Source organism: Helobdella robusta (genome assembly GCF_000326865.2).
Source record: "Helobdella robusta unplaced genomic scaffold HELROscaffold_27, whole genome shotgun sequence".
Lineage (NCBI taxonomy): Eukaryota > Metazoa > Annelida > Clitellata > Rhynchobdellida > Glossiphoniidae > Helobdella > Helobdella robusta.
The window spans coordinates 992,436-1,008,574 of NW_008704392.1; the positions used below are offsets into that span (position 1 = coordinate 992,436).

At 33.2% G+C, this 16,139-nt stretch overlaps 1 protein-coding gene across 1 annotated transcript; it reads right to left on the reverse strand.

Annotated features, from left to right (window-relative positions):
* Window positions 1-8,579: 8,579 nt before the first annotated feature.
* Window positions 8,580-9,812, reverse strand: HELRODRAFT_125362 (hypothetical protein; the record flags this gene model as incomplete). The annotated part of the gene is made up of 4 exons (XM_009020259.1): window positions 8,580-8,626; window positions 8,738-8,876; window positions 9,240-9,341; window positions 9,702-9,812. Coding segments are annotated over 4 exons (399 nt in total), but the record flags the coding sequence as incomplete, so codon positions are not given.
* Between the last annotated feature and the right edge of the window lie 6,327 nt (window positions 9,813-16,139).

A 16,139-nucleotide genomic window follows, 5' to 3' on the forward strand; every position in this document is an offset into this window, starting at 1 on the left:
GTAATCATCATCAACAACAGCAGCAGCAGCATCAGTACTTCCTCTTCCCCAATGACGAGATGGTGATAGCAGAAGAGGGCGAAAGTAGTAGTAGTAATAGTAATAATAATAATAATAATAATAATAACAAAAACAACAACAATATTAACGATAACATTAATGATAATAATAATAACAATAAGATTTCAAAAAATAACAATAATAATAACAACAACAACAATGATGATGATGACGATATAAGCGTAGCTAACGACAGCAGCGATAGTAACAACATCTTGCCGGCCACACCGCTCTCCCCAGCGTCGAGATTGTCGCGAGGCACCCCGCTGCTCCCGCGGCAGGACGCCGTCAGCTCTTCAAGTACCCCCGAGCAAACCCCCAAACTGACGTCACCATCACGTGATCACCGCCACTGTAGCGATAGTCATCATCATTATCAGCACTCTCCGCTCGTTCGTCGTCATGATTATCATCGCCCTTTAATTATCTGCGTCGATAAAAATAAAAGTTGTAGTAGTAGTGGTAGTTGTAGTAGAGGCGGTGGCTGCGGTGATGATAATGATTGCGATGGTGATGATTATGATGGCGATAAAGTTTGTCGGCATCGTCATCATCATCGTTCTTCTGGTTTGCATCATCAACGTCTTGAGCGTCAACAATTTTTTAACGACAAGAGTGGTAGTAGTAGTAGTGGTGGTAGTGGTAGTAGCGGCAACTGCGTTCGTATTACTGGTAAAGTTACCAATAGTAATAGTAATGATAATAACGATGACGACGACGATGATGATTATTGTGATGATAATAGTTGTCGTTTTCGTCCAGTTATAGAAGATGGAAATAATATTGTGAATGGCATTGATTCCACTTTTGTGACAAATAAAAATACTCCAACTAGCAATTTTACCATTTATACTACTACTGCTGCTGCTGCTGCTGCTGCTGCTACAACTTTTACTTCTACGTTTACTGCTACTGCTTTAGCCTTCACTACTTCTTCAAGTAATGTGACTAGAGACAAAAGTTTAAAAGGAATTGAGAAAAATTTACAACCGAATGAAGCGCTAAATAAATACATATCGCAACAGTTTGAGAGTTCAGGAACGAAACATATCTCAGCGACAACATCAACTACATTATCAACCACAACAACAACAACAGCATCAACAACAACATCAACAACAACAGCAACATCAACAACAGCAACATCAACAACAATAACATCAACGGCGCCAACTTTTATAAATACACGTAAAGAAAATTATACAAACAATTCATACAGCTTCAACGACGAAGACTTATATTTCGTTTTCCCGCCTTTTGTGAATAAAAACTCTAAAAAATTAAAGTCAGAAGCCAAATCGCTAGCAATAACATCAACAACAACAATATCACCAACAGCATCAACAACAACACCATCAAACAAACCTTTAATAATATCTACACATACAACGTTATCATTATTAGTAAATTTTACAACTACAACAACAACAACATTTCCAGCAACCAACAGTAACAACTCGACAACAGCATCGACAAATTACGAAACCGATTTGAAAAAAACAGTGCCTTTGAAGACATCATTGTCAACAATAACAACATCAGCAATCACAACAACAGCAGCAACCACAACAACGACAACAACATCAAAAATAGCAACAACAACAGCAACAAAAAGAAATAAAATGTTTCTAAGCAGAGCAAGTCGTTCCAGGGCCATATGTGGCAGCGATGATGATACCGACCCTCGTTAACAACAACAACAAAAATAACATTAATAATAGTATTATGAATGACAATAGTAATAACATTAACTGGTAAAGCATCAATATATAGCTTAAAAGTAATAAAACTACATAGTAGAGAAAAAAGTTCTAAAAAAAACTTAACAATATATATATAGAGAGATATTTGATATATATATATATATATAGAGAGAGAGAGAGAGAGAGAGAGTGGGGGAGAAAGAAAGAGAGAAAGAGAGAGACAAACAGCTGACAGACCGGGAGTTTCTGAGGCTTTTCAAAAGAAGCGCTATACAAATCATTAATTGCACATACATATTAATGTATTGGATATACATATTAATGTATAGATATATATTCACTAATTGGTAATACCATTTTAATTATTACTTTATGAAGTTTCTTGTAAATAAATGAATGAATTATATTTAATGTGAGAAACATTTGACCAAATTATCATAATTATGTCACTCGTCAATAATAATCGTAATGAGGAAAATAATCGTAATCTTGTATCATTAAATTTTCAGCATTCGATTTCAGTATTATATGGATATATATATATATATACATATATATATATATATATGTGCGTGTGTGTGCGTGTGTGCGTGCGTGTGTGTACATATTTAATATGTCAATCAAAAAATTATTTTTCTAATAATTTTCAAGCGTAATATGTGAAGCTTCTAACTGATTTCACGTGTATGTGTGTATGTATGTGTTTATCGCATAATTTATGCATATATTTAAAAAGAGAGAGAGAGAGAAAGAGAGAGAAAGAGAGAGGTGCGGAAGTATATTTTGAATTTTAATAAAATCAACGAGAATTATTCATTTAAAGACATATCATTTAGTTTTGTTAGTAGAGTCGAAATGATATTTATATGCTTCTCACACTTTAATTCATGGTTGGATGGTTAGTTAAGTAGGTAGATAGAGAAGAGAGAGAAAGAGAGAGAGAGAGAAAGAAAAAAAAGGAATGAGAGAGGGAGAAAGAGAGAGAGAGAATGGGAATGAGAAAAAAAAGATAGGACAGAAACAGGAGAAATTAAACTTTCCTATGTATACGTGAGATACATTCGAAATGTGAATCATTTCGAAGAGATACATAACGAAACGAGTCATAACGAGAACGAGACATAACGAGACGAGACATAACGAGACAAGTCATAACGAGACGGAGACAAACTGATGCAAGTTATCGGTGCTTTATTTGGTAAATTGTTTAATTTTTCATTTAAAAAAAGAATACTTTTATCGGCTTCACATCTATAATATAATAATAATAACAACTGTAATTAATGTTGCTGATATTACTCTATTATAATAACATTAATAATAATGAAAATGACAATAACATCAATTTTATTTTTTGATTAAACGCGCGGTTCAATAATTTATTTATAAAACAATTTTTTTTACAAATTTTATTTTTAATAATTTATAATTTTTGATTCATCAGTAACTTTGTTCATTACATTGATACAATGACTCATTTCTATGATCAAATATAGATGAATTGTATGAGAAAGAGAGAAAAAGAAAAAAGGAGAGAGAGAGAGAGAGAGAGAGAGAAAAGAAACTGAAAAAGTCTAAGTACACATGCAAACATTTGATATTCGAAAAAACCCATGCCAACCAGCAATAAAGTTTTCCTTAAAAATACAAACACACACACAACTGCCCATAATCACACACAAACAAACACACACATACACACACATACAAATGTATATTCACACTTTGTTTTTAGTTTAATTAAATGAAATATTTTTTTATTAAGTTTTTTGCGTTTTTGTCATTTTATTTTATATACTTATGTTTTACCATGCATGTAAGTATTGGCAATTTGTAATTTTGTGTGTGTTTGGTGTGTGTGTGTGGTGTGTGTGAAAGAGAGAAAGAGAAAAAGAGAGATAGTTTTTATATGTGTGGGTATTTGCATATCATGTGCGTATAAATACTCATTTTGTATGTACATATTCGGTTATTTATTCTATTGAATTTTTCATTTTGAAATTTTTTTTAAAAAACGACGTGAAAAATTATAATATTATATGATGTTGATATTTTTGAACCAATCAATCAATTAGTTTTAAAGCGCTATTTTCGCGATGTTCAACAGCGCTCCTCGGTGAATCTTGCAAACAGATGGGTCTTGAGGTCCGCTCTGAGCTTCGTAAGTGATGGAGAAGTAGTCAGAGAAGGAGGTAGAGAGTTCCAGAGAAAATGGCCATTAAAAGCAAATGCAGATTTAGAAAAAAGAGTGTTCAATACGAGTTAAGAAGAAGTGAGAACATGAAGACGATCGCCAACCGGCGTGTTTAGGTTCAATTAATATATCTGATAAGTACTTAGGAAATAATTTAGATTGAGACTTATACATAAATGTGCAAATTTTAAAAATAATTCTATATTTTATTGGTAGCCAGTGCAAGAGAACAAGATATGGAGATATGTGAGAAAAGAAAGGGGCACGAGCACGAAGTTAAAAGCTTTATTCAAAAGATAGAGTGTAAATCAGGAAGACCATAGTAGAGCGAGTTACAATAATCAATCCTAGAAAAGACTAACGAAGTAACAAGAAGGAGAAGAGTAGGATCATCAAGAAAAGGCAAAAGTTTTTTTATTCTACGTAGATGAAAGTAAGAGCTTCTAGCAACACTATTAATCTGAGAAGAGAGAGACATTGTAGAATCAAAGATAAAGCTTAGACTACGAAACTTGTGAGATACATCAAAAGTTTTAGAATCAGGTAAGATAATACAAAAAATATTAATAGGGTGTTTAGATTTATTAAGACAAATTAATTCAAATTTCGAAGGATTAAGCTTAAGCACATAGAGTCAGACCAAGCGGTAATTGAAGAAAGATTATGAAGAAAGGTAATTGAAGAAAGATGATAAATTATGAAGAACACTATTGAGATTAAATGGAGGAAAAGAAGTATAAATATAAGAATCATCAGCATACAGTTGACTAGTGAAAGAAAAATTATTAATAATACGAAATAGATCAGATGTATAGAAGAGTGCCAAGGATAATCGTACATTCAACAGTGAACTAAGGCACAAACGGAGACCTATCTATTATTATTATTTATTCTCTTATTATTATTTATATTATTAAAAAATGAAAATTTTACTAGAATATGAAAATTTTATTCCGAAAAGTCAAACTTATTAGCTCTCAGCGGCGTTAATTTTTGAAAAATTCTTATATGAATAATAATAATACTATCAATAATATTAATATTCTTCCAACTATTATTATTATTATTATTATTATTATATATTATTTAAAAGGCACTTATAATTAAGAACAAAACGAAGATGATGACGTAATGATGATAAAAATAATAATAATAAAATAATTATAATTATAATACAATCCTCCAACATAAAAGAATATAAACAATAAGATAATATTAACGTACATTAAAATATTATAACAGTAAATTCTTTGAAAATAAATAAATATTATAACGGTAAATTCTTTGAAAATAAATGAACATCAATATTAACTATTATCATTTTGTATCCAATATCAAATAATTTGATAGAAATGTTTACACACACACACCACACACACACACACACACACGCATGCACACACACACATACACTACACACACACACACACACACACACATACAAACACGAACTCGCACATATATACGCACACAACTACAAACCAACAGACCAAACCCATTCCGAAATATTTCTTGTGACAATAATCTTCACGTAATATTATTATTATTAATTATTATTATTATTATTATTATTTATTATTATTATTACTAGAATTAATATCAGTATTACTATATTTATTTAAAGTCGTATGTTTTCTATCACGCCAAATTATTATTTAACAAAATTTCCTTCGAAGCTAAAAATCGAAATTAAAGGAAATTGAATGACTGAATAACAATAATAATTATATTATAACAATTATTATTATTGTTGTTGTTGTTGTTGTTGTTGTTGTTCTTGTCGGCGGTGACGTCATAGCTTCAATTTCAACATGGCGTCCAGTTCCTGGGTTAGGCCCATAAGCATGCCGTCAATATCATTAAAGACAAGGTCGGAGCTAGATGCGTGAATTTATTAATAAATTATTATAATTAGTTAAGCTAAAAATTATTGGAAATGTATGGTAAGGTTTCACTCATTCATTTATTTATACATCCTTTCATTCATATAAGCACCTGTTGTTGTTGTTGTTAATGTTGCAGATTACATTATCATAATGATTGTTGTTACTATCATAATTATTGTTAATGGCTGTCGTTGCTGTAGTATTAGTTGTTATATTATTGTTGTTGTTGTTGTTTCGTTGTTTTATAGTTCCGACGTCTTCATTAGCGAATGGTAGCGTGTTTGTGTCAGTTGAAGTTAGACTGGCGGACGAATTATTTCTTTTCAAACCGCCATCCGAGTCGTCACTACTGCTGCTGCCACTACCGCTACGCTTTTTTCTGCTGCAGTCGATGTCGTTGTTGTTGTTGATGTCATCGATTTTGTTGTTCTGTGTCTGTTGTTGTAAAAGTTGTTGAGCAAACCGTTTTTGTTGTAGCAGCAATTGTTGCTGGGTAGCTGCGAGTCGCAATTTTTCGTCGGCTACTACTAAGCGTGAGTCGCCGCGAAAGCTGTCGCTTCTTAGTGGTGGCGGTGGTGGTTGTAGCTGAAGTTGTGGGGGTTGTAATGGTTTCTGCTGTTGAGCGCTCACAAGAATCGGATGTTTTTTCTTCTGCTGAAGATTGTTGACGTTGTTGTTAATGTTTTTGTTGTTGTTGTTGTTGATGTTGTTGTTATTGATGTTGTTGTTGATGTTGTTGTTGTTGTCCAACAATGCGGCACCGTTACCATACAAACATTCTTCTTTGTCCACCAACACATTACTTTTACTGAAATTACTGCAACTGTTTTTATCGTTGCTAATAGTTTTACCACTGTTACTACAACAAATATTATTACTATTATTAATACTGTTTGCTTGAATGACGACATTGTCATTGTTGTTGTTGATGTTATTATTGTTGTTGTTGTTGTTGTTGTTGATGGCGTCATCATTATTCCGTGGTATTGAAGCATAGGGTCCCTGGCGCAACGTCAGATCATTCAGTTCATCAGACGCGCGTTTTTGTGTGGCATCGGCGTCTCGCAGACACAACGGCGACGGTAGCGTGCTGTCGATTGCAGTGGCTTGCTGCTGCTGTGGTTGTGGATGTTGTAGCGGCTTGCGTTTGATCGTTGCGTTTAGAGACGGTTTTCTAGGCAAAGTACCGTAAGAGCAGTTGTTGTTGTTGTTGTTGTTGTTGATGCTGTTGTTGTTGATGTAGTGGTTTAGGAGGGAGTTAATGCAATTGCTGCTACCGTTACCAATAATTTCGTAAGGATTTTCAACGCTGCAGTTGTTAGTGACGTCATTAGCGACGTCATTGTTTATGTTGAAACTTTTTCTTCGTCCATCAGTCGGCGTCAAATCATTAAAAACAACATCACCATCATTTCTCTTATTATTGACATTATCGTAATTATTATTACTATTGTTATTATTATTATTGTTATTGTTTATATCAACAACGTTGTTATTGTTATTCTTACTTTTTGTAAATAAAATTTTGTTGTTGTTGTTGTTGTTGGAAAAATTTGTCGCGAAGTCTGGCGAAAATCGTCTTTGTTGTTGTTGTTGCTGCTGCAGTTTGCTGCTACAGAATGTTCTCTCGGCGGAGTTTCTCAGTCTGACGTCATTTCGCAACAAAAAATTCGCGCTGTTTTTAGACGAAAACGCCGTCCTTGCCAATTCATCGCTGTCGTAACTGTCGCCAATAACGAAGCGCGTATTATTATTATTATTATTATTATTATTATTATTATTATTATTATTATTACTGTTACTGTTATTGATGTTATTTGGTGTATTTTCAATCTTCATATTGTCATTAGTGTTGCTATTATTCATGTCATTGATGTTGTTAATTTTGATGTTGTTGCGCAATGGTTGCTGTTGAATTTTATTCTTCCAGGCGTTCAAGCTAGCAGCATTGGTCATAATGAAATCAGATAAATTTGAGAGCTCATTAAGTCTTTGCAATGTGTTGTTGTTGTTGTTGCTGCTGCTGTTGTTGTTGTTGATGATTTCTTGGAGTTTATAATTATTGAGATTGTCGTAATGACAGTCAAAATCATCCGAAAAGAAGTTGTTGTTGTTTATATAGTTGATGTTATTATTTTTGTTGCTAATGTTGTTGTTGTTGTTGATGATATCATTAATATTAATGTCATCTCCACGGTTGAAAACACTAAACTTATTTTCAATGTAACGCGGAGACAGTTGAGCGATTGACGACTGATTAAATGGAAGTGGATTGGTTAGCTGGTTGAAGGAGAGTTGATTGATTGGTTGGTTGAAGCTGTTGATGTTGTCAGCCGGGGTTTGCAGTTTAAGGAACTGACTTTTATTCATCAACCGATTGGTTGGTTGGTTAAACAGGATGTTTGGTACCTGGATGTTGATTGGTTGGCTGATTGCTTGTGGGATATATTTGATAGGTTGACTGATTCATGAATTGATTAGCTGATTAAATATAATATAAAATTTAATTAAATATTGATTATATGTTTGAAATAAATGAATGCATAAATAATAAATTGACTTCATGAGTAAATAAACAAATGAATAATTTATTGCTTGGTCGGTTGGTCGATTGGTTGATGTATTGACTGATTGACTGATTGGTTGACTGAACTTCAATACAATTACCTGATTGGTCGGTTGATGATTGGTTGGGGCCAAACACGTGTTACTTAAGCTGATTGGCTCGGATGATTGAAGTTTTTTCAAGCGGTTGATTGCTAACATTAACTTTTTCTGGTGGCCTATTTTTAGATTTTTAAATAATCATCATTATCATCATCAGCCTCATCATTGTCATCATCATCAACAACAATAACCGCATCAGCATCATTGTTATCATCATCATCACTGACCTAATTTCTTGACACCAATGTCCTCAAGATCTTCCCAGGTAATCTGCATAACGCTGTTGATGTCTTTGTAACCTTGACCTAATAAGGTCTCTTCGTATTGGCAGAGATTTAAAATGGTCAGCCAATCATAAACGCTTCCCTGATGTGTAAGTATTGTTGATTGATTGCTTTAAATTTGTGTGAATTTAAAAATTGAATTCGCTTTGAAATTAAAAATAAATATAATTAGCCATTCAAAAAACCAATTAGCACAACAACCGATAAATCAATCAACTAACCAACCAACCAATCAATCAACCAACCAATCAATCAACCAGCCAGCCAACCAACTAATCAATTAACCAATCAATCAATCCGCCTACCAACCAATCAATCAATCAACCAACCAGCCAACCAACCAATCAATTAACCAATCAATCAAACAACCAATCAATCAACCAATCAATCCGCCAACCAACCAACCAACCAATCAACCAGCCAACCAACCAACCAGCCAACCAACCGGTATAAAGTTCGGTACCCCGTCAGGTACTTTCAACTTATTTATCTCCACTTTCACTTTCTTCCTTACCGCTGGTTTCGTAATACCAATTGCGTTTAAGTCCTGAATGAATGAATGAATAAATGAATGAATGAATAAATTAATGAATGAATTAATAAATGAATGAATGAATAAATAAATGAATGAATGAATGAATGAATGAATAAATGAATGAATGAATGAATGAACGAACGAACGAACGAACGAACGAGCGAATGAATGAATGAATGAACAAATGAATGAATGAAAGAATGAATTACTCATTTAATCGAACGATCAGTCAGCTATCTGAGCAACCAAACGATCGATCGCTCAATCAATCAATCAATCAATCCGCTTGTCAGTTATGAAAATCATCGTCATCATCCTCATAATCATCATCATGATCATCACCATCATTATTATCATGACCATCATCATAACCTCAGGAGTCATCTTAGTAATAGTAGCCATGTCGTAACCGGCGTCTATGAAGAGTTGAGCGAGGTCCAACATATGAAAGCTATTCAGCCAGTTCACCAACACCTCTTGGTCCTATTATAATGATAATAATAATTACAATAATTATGATTATTATTTATAATTATGATAATTATGATTATTATTAATGTTACTATTGTTATTATTAATTATCAAATTAACTAATTTAAAAAAAAATGACTCCCGGAAAAATAATGACTATCTAGATAGCGAACATAAGAAGTTGATATGAATGCTTGAAAAGTTAAAAAAATAGCTTAACAATCTGGCGAAATTGATCAAGTCAACAAATTATGAATGAAAAAATATATGTGTGTGTGTGTGTGTGTGTGTGTGTGTGTGTGTGTGTGTGTGTGTGTGTGTACATACACAAACAGACAAACAGACAGACAGACCAAAACCAAACCCAAATCGCCAACAAACAAACCGGTATTCCTTGCGAAATTAAATCAGGAAAATTGCCAATCGTCGAATAGGTAGCGTCATCAAAACTACCGCTACCGTTGCTGCTTTTGCAGCTGCTGAAGCTGTTAGCAGCTGCTGTAGCAGCTGCCAAGTTGCTACAGCCGCCGCTGCCGTTACTGTGGTAGCTTTGTCGTGATGACGTCGATACGCCTGATTCGTAGGATTGGTCGGAGAGTCGGTTTGTTTTGTTGTTGATAATGTTGTTGTGGATAGGAGTGTTGATGGTAGCTATGAGGTGTTTGTTTGTCGCTGCTGTCGTTGTCGTTGATGTTGTCGCTGGCGATAGTAATGATGGAAAATGAAATGACGACGACGACGACGACGATTGTTGTTGTTGTTGCTGCTGCTGATGATGATGATGGAGCAAGGAGTTGTTACTCCCACAGGTTTTCGACTTTCAAAAAAATTACAAAAAAACATTCAAAAAATTATTTCTACAAAATGTTTAAGGAAAAAAACACACCGAAGCATTGCTAGTACTGCTATTGTCACTAGCACCACCACAACTGTTGATGCGGTTATGATAATTATGTTGAAGAAATCCAGGGCTGACCGGATGTTGTTGTATTTGGGTCAAGTCGAAAGCGGCCATCTTATTGGTCAGAGGTGAAAGTAGGTCAGCTGATTGATTTCTGTTCAACTTAAATTTGTTAGCGGTAGAGTTCATGATTGATTATGTGATTGATTGAATTAACAAATTAATGAATGAATGAATGAACAAACGAACAAACGAACGAACGAACAAAAGAACGAAAGAACGAAAGAACGAACGAATGAATGTAAGAATGAGTGAATGAATGAATAAATAAATTTATAATTGAATGAATGAATAATTGAATAAATATTAAGAACCAATATTAAAACCATAAACAGCAAAAACACTTCATTACAAAGTACACAATTGCACATGCACAACACACGCATGGACACACTTACATACACCCATACACCCATACACACATACACACATGCATACACACATACATACATACATACATGAATACACACAACGCAAATCAATAATTCAAAATTATTTTTTAATAAAAGCACCAATCCATCACTGAGTCATCCAACCATGCACCCGTGCACACTCGATGTAATACAACATACAGACATACATAAACACGTACATGAATACACACACACACGCGCATACACATACATACATACAAACAAACATACATACATAAATGTTTTTGTATTTTGAGTATATTAATTTGTTTTTTGGTAGTTTATTTCGGTTTTATTGGTGTTATTACTTTGCGTATGTACTTGAGTATTAAAAGCTCATTTGTATGTTGTTTGGACGGTTTTGAATTGTATAAATGTGAATAATAAAACGCTGCTGCTATTGTTGTTTTGATGTAGTTGCTCTTTGAAGATGTTGTTGTTTTGTTGTAGTTGTTCATTGAAGATGTTGTTGCTTGTTTTGTTTTTTTTTGTTAAGTTTAACTGTTTTTTTTTGTTTTTGTTTTTTTTAATGCAAATAAGCAAGTCTAGAGTAGGTCGGTATAAAATTTCAACAAGAGAAGGCACGCTACTTTAAAAGCCGGAGAATTGCGTTCTAAATTAGTTGGAAAAAAACACAGAATGATGCAAAACAATAACATGATTGAAAAAAATAATACAAAACAATACAAAAAACGATTCGTGAATAATGAAAAACTATTTTTCCAGCAAACATCGAGCGAGATAAAGATTAAAATTTCGAAAAAAAATGATTGAAATTTATGACTCTACTTTAAAAATAATACAAAATATGTAAAAATTTAACGAAAATACAATACAATAAAATAAAAAGCAACATACAAAATAGCAGCTTATTAAAATACAAAAAAATCAAACCATACAATACAAAATGATAAAAAAATACAAACCAAATTGTTGTTGTTTACTGAAAAACTAGATGAGACACCACTGTCACGTTGATCCAGCGAGGAATTTGCGATATCTGTTTGTGTTTGTTTGTATGTTTCTTTGTATTTGTTTGTTTGTAGATTTGTTTGTATTTGTTTGTATATTTGTTTGTTTGTAGCGTGTGTTAATACAATACTAAAAAAACTGAACACAAAAGGCAAAAATACAAAAAATTACAAAAATACAAAAAAATACAAAAATTGACCCGTCATAAGTAACGAGAATTTAACACCTCACATAAAACGAATCATAAATAAACAACGAAGAAATTTTCAGTCAACACACATACACAAACAAACATGCCCACATACACACACAAACATACATACATACATATACATACATGCATATACAAATACATACATACATACATACATACCCATTAAAACCCAATATATACCAGAATACATAAATGTATGAAATAGAGTTAAGAGTACCTCAATAAATACACCATTATCACTGTATGCGTATTTTATTATGTCGGGTAAGAAAAAAGGAGAAACTGAAAGTAGGAGAGATAGGAAGAGAGAGAGAGAGAGAGAGACTTCGGATAGAGAGACAGACAGACAACTAGACAAACCTATAGAAAAAGAAAGAGAGAACGAAAGCATAAAAAACGAAAGAATATAGAAGATAGAAAGAAGGAGGGAGATTAAAAAAAGAAGTAAAAGTTGGAAAATATATTCATCCTTACGTGCGTTGTAAAACATGTAGGTACGTGTATTGTGTTGTCGTGTTGTCTACTACACACACACACACACACACACACACACACACACACACACACACACACACACACACATACACACACATATATATATATATATATAATTATTTAAATGTAAGCATATATACATGTATGTATGTATTTTTGTGTGTGTATGTATATGTGTTTGTGTGCGTGTGTGCGTGCGTTTACGCGGTTGTACATTTGCGTGTGTATCGAGGGAACGAAGCATTAGACAGGATGTAAATTCCTTACATACAAAACGGCCTTGTTTTTTTTATCTTGTATGTGTGTATGTTTGTTTGTATGTATGTGTGTGTGTATATATATGTGTATGTTTGTGTGTATGTAAGTGTACGTTTTTGTATGTTCGATGTTTATGTTTGTGTGTGTATATATCCATAAATCTGAAACCTTTAAGCATAAAACGATATTAGAAGACCAAGAAAACCAATCACAAAATTTATTTAAATACTCTGTCTTCTTCCTCACTATTTAAAGTTATTCATCTCAGGCTTTTAGAGTTTTTTGGAAAACATACATTTTTGGAAAACATACATTTTTGGAAAACATACATTTCTATAACTCATGTACTACATAATTTCTGTGCGGTTGCTTAATGGTTATTCATCATCATCTTCGTCATCTTCTTCTTCATTTTTGTCATCATCATCCCATCATCATCCTTACTCCTACGTTATCTTTTTTCTCTCTTTCTTTTTCGATCTCTCTTTCTTTTTTCTTTCCTCTCCTCTCTCTCTCTCTCTCTCCTCTCTCTCTCTCTCTCTCTCTCTCTCTCTTCCTATCTCTTTCTTTTTTTCAAGATCATACAAATAGGTGTGTGTGTATGTAAATAGAGTTGTATTGTAACATAATATCATCATCATCATCATCAACAATTCACGCATTCACTCTTCCTCTCATCAATATCTCACTTTTAACAACGGAAGACGATGATGAGGACAGAGAGGGTGTGGTGACCCCCTTAAACATGAAAACATCATCATCATCAACGTCATTCGGGGCAGGGCCGAAAACATTAAGTGGGGGCGGGGCTACGACCAGCGGCGAGACCTGATTGGTTCCCTGAGGGCTGAAAATAGAACGTGAGGGTTTTTGTAGCTGCTGTAGTTGCTGCTGCTGCTGCTGCCGAAGACTCAAATTGCGTTTGATGGTTGATAAATTGTCGAGATAGTTGTTGCTAGTTTTGTTGTTGCTGCTGTTGTTGTTGTTGGGATTGTTGTGGTTGTCCTCGATCGCTGTAGCAATAGCAGTAGCTTCTGTGGACAAAAAGTAAAGATAATTATGATTATTATGACAGAATTGATGGTGATAATGATGATGATGATGATGATTATGAATATGCAAATATAATGTTAATGTGCGAAACGAAAATGAAGACAATATGTTAATCACCGTGGCCGAAAAATGCGACATTATTACATCATCACTATAATCGTCATCATCATCATCGTCATCAACATCATCATCATCACCACTATAATCGCCCTCGTCATCATGATCGCCTTAGAAACTCCATCACCTCCACGATCAGACCATTTCTTCTTCTTTTTCTTCTTCCTCCTTTTTATCATCATCATCATCATCGTCATCCTTTCTTTCTTTTTCCCAATCACTCTATCTTCATCATCATCAACTTTATTATTATTACTATTATTATTTTTATTATTATTATTATTAAAACGTTTCTCGTTCTCTCTTGGATGATAATGTGAGAAAAAACACATTGAAAAAACACCCATTATTGTTATTGTTGTTTTTAGTAATAATAATAATAATAAAAATAAGAATATAAATATTCTAATTAGCAGTTGTAGTAGTAATAACAGCAACTGGTAAGATTTGTTGTAGCTGCTTTCGTTGTTGTACAATTCTTTGTAGTAAAATTATTTATACTTTAACTCACACGAATTTATTTACGATCAGTGTATTGACCAACTAATTAATCAATCAATCTATTAATCAATCAATCAATTAATCACTCACTCAATTGAACACTCACTCAATTATTTATTTATTTCTAATTTATTCTAAAACTCAAAAAATTGTGGTGAAATTTCATATATATATATATATATATATATATATATATATATATATATATATATATATATATATATATAGTTCAACAACAATACATGCTTCAAATCAATGGCAACTAGTAGATGTAACTCATTTAACAGTCCAAATTTTATAGGTCTCGCCGTCTTTCATTCGTTTGAATAATAATATAAATAAACTCTCTCTCTCTCTCTCTCTCTTTCTTATTATTATTATTATTATTATCCACTTTCTCTTTTTCTTATTTTCTTTCTATCTCTTCTCTTTCTCTCTCTTTTCTCTCTCTCTCTCTCTTTCTCTCTCTTTTCTTTCTCTCTTTCTCTCTCTCCCTACGTTACTCCTTCTACTCATAGTTTATTCGCAACCTACCTTTCGCTTTTCAGAATATTTTGTTCTGTCTTTTTATATTTCCTCTCTCTCTCTCTCTCTCTCTCTCGCTCTCTTTCTCTCTCAATCTATTTCTTCTCTCTTTCTCAATCTATTTCTTTCTCTCTCTCTCTCTCTCTCTCTCTCTCTCTCTCTCCCTTTATCCCATTGTTATTGAGCAAAATGGCGGGATGCTTCATTCAAAATTCAGAAGAAACGAGTAAATTTAAATCGATCTTGTTTATAGTTATCGATCAAACTGCGTGTGTTTGCGTGCGTGCGTGCGTGCGTGTGTGAGATGAGATGTATGTGTGTGTGTGTGTGTGTGTGTGTGTGTGTGTGTGTGTGTGTGTGTGTATGTGTGTGTGCATTTTGCATAAGTTTATGCGTGTTATATGAACACTATGTTGTGCGTACACACACGCACACGCGCAAACCAACCCACACACATAATAATACACATACACACAAACAATCACACACATACACACACACACATACACACCAGTTTACGTCAATCAATGTTTAAAAATAAATAACAAATGTATTCTTTCATTCTGACCGTCTGTCACATGGGCAACATTTTTCGATTAATTATATAACAATGACAACACAAAAAATTAAATGGTTTTTGTTATTTTTATTACTATTATTATCATCACCATTATCATCATCACCATTACCATCATCATCGTCTTCGTCATCACTATCATCATCATCACAATTATCATCATTATCATCATCATTATTATTAATGTTGGTATTTTTAAATTTATCAGATGACATTATATAAGTAAGCAGAGAGGTAGAACTAGTCTACCAGT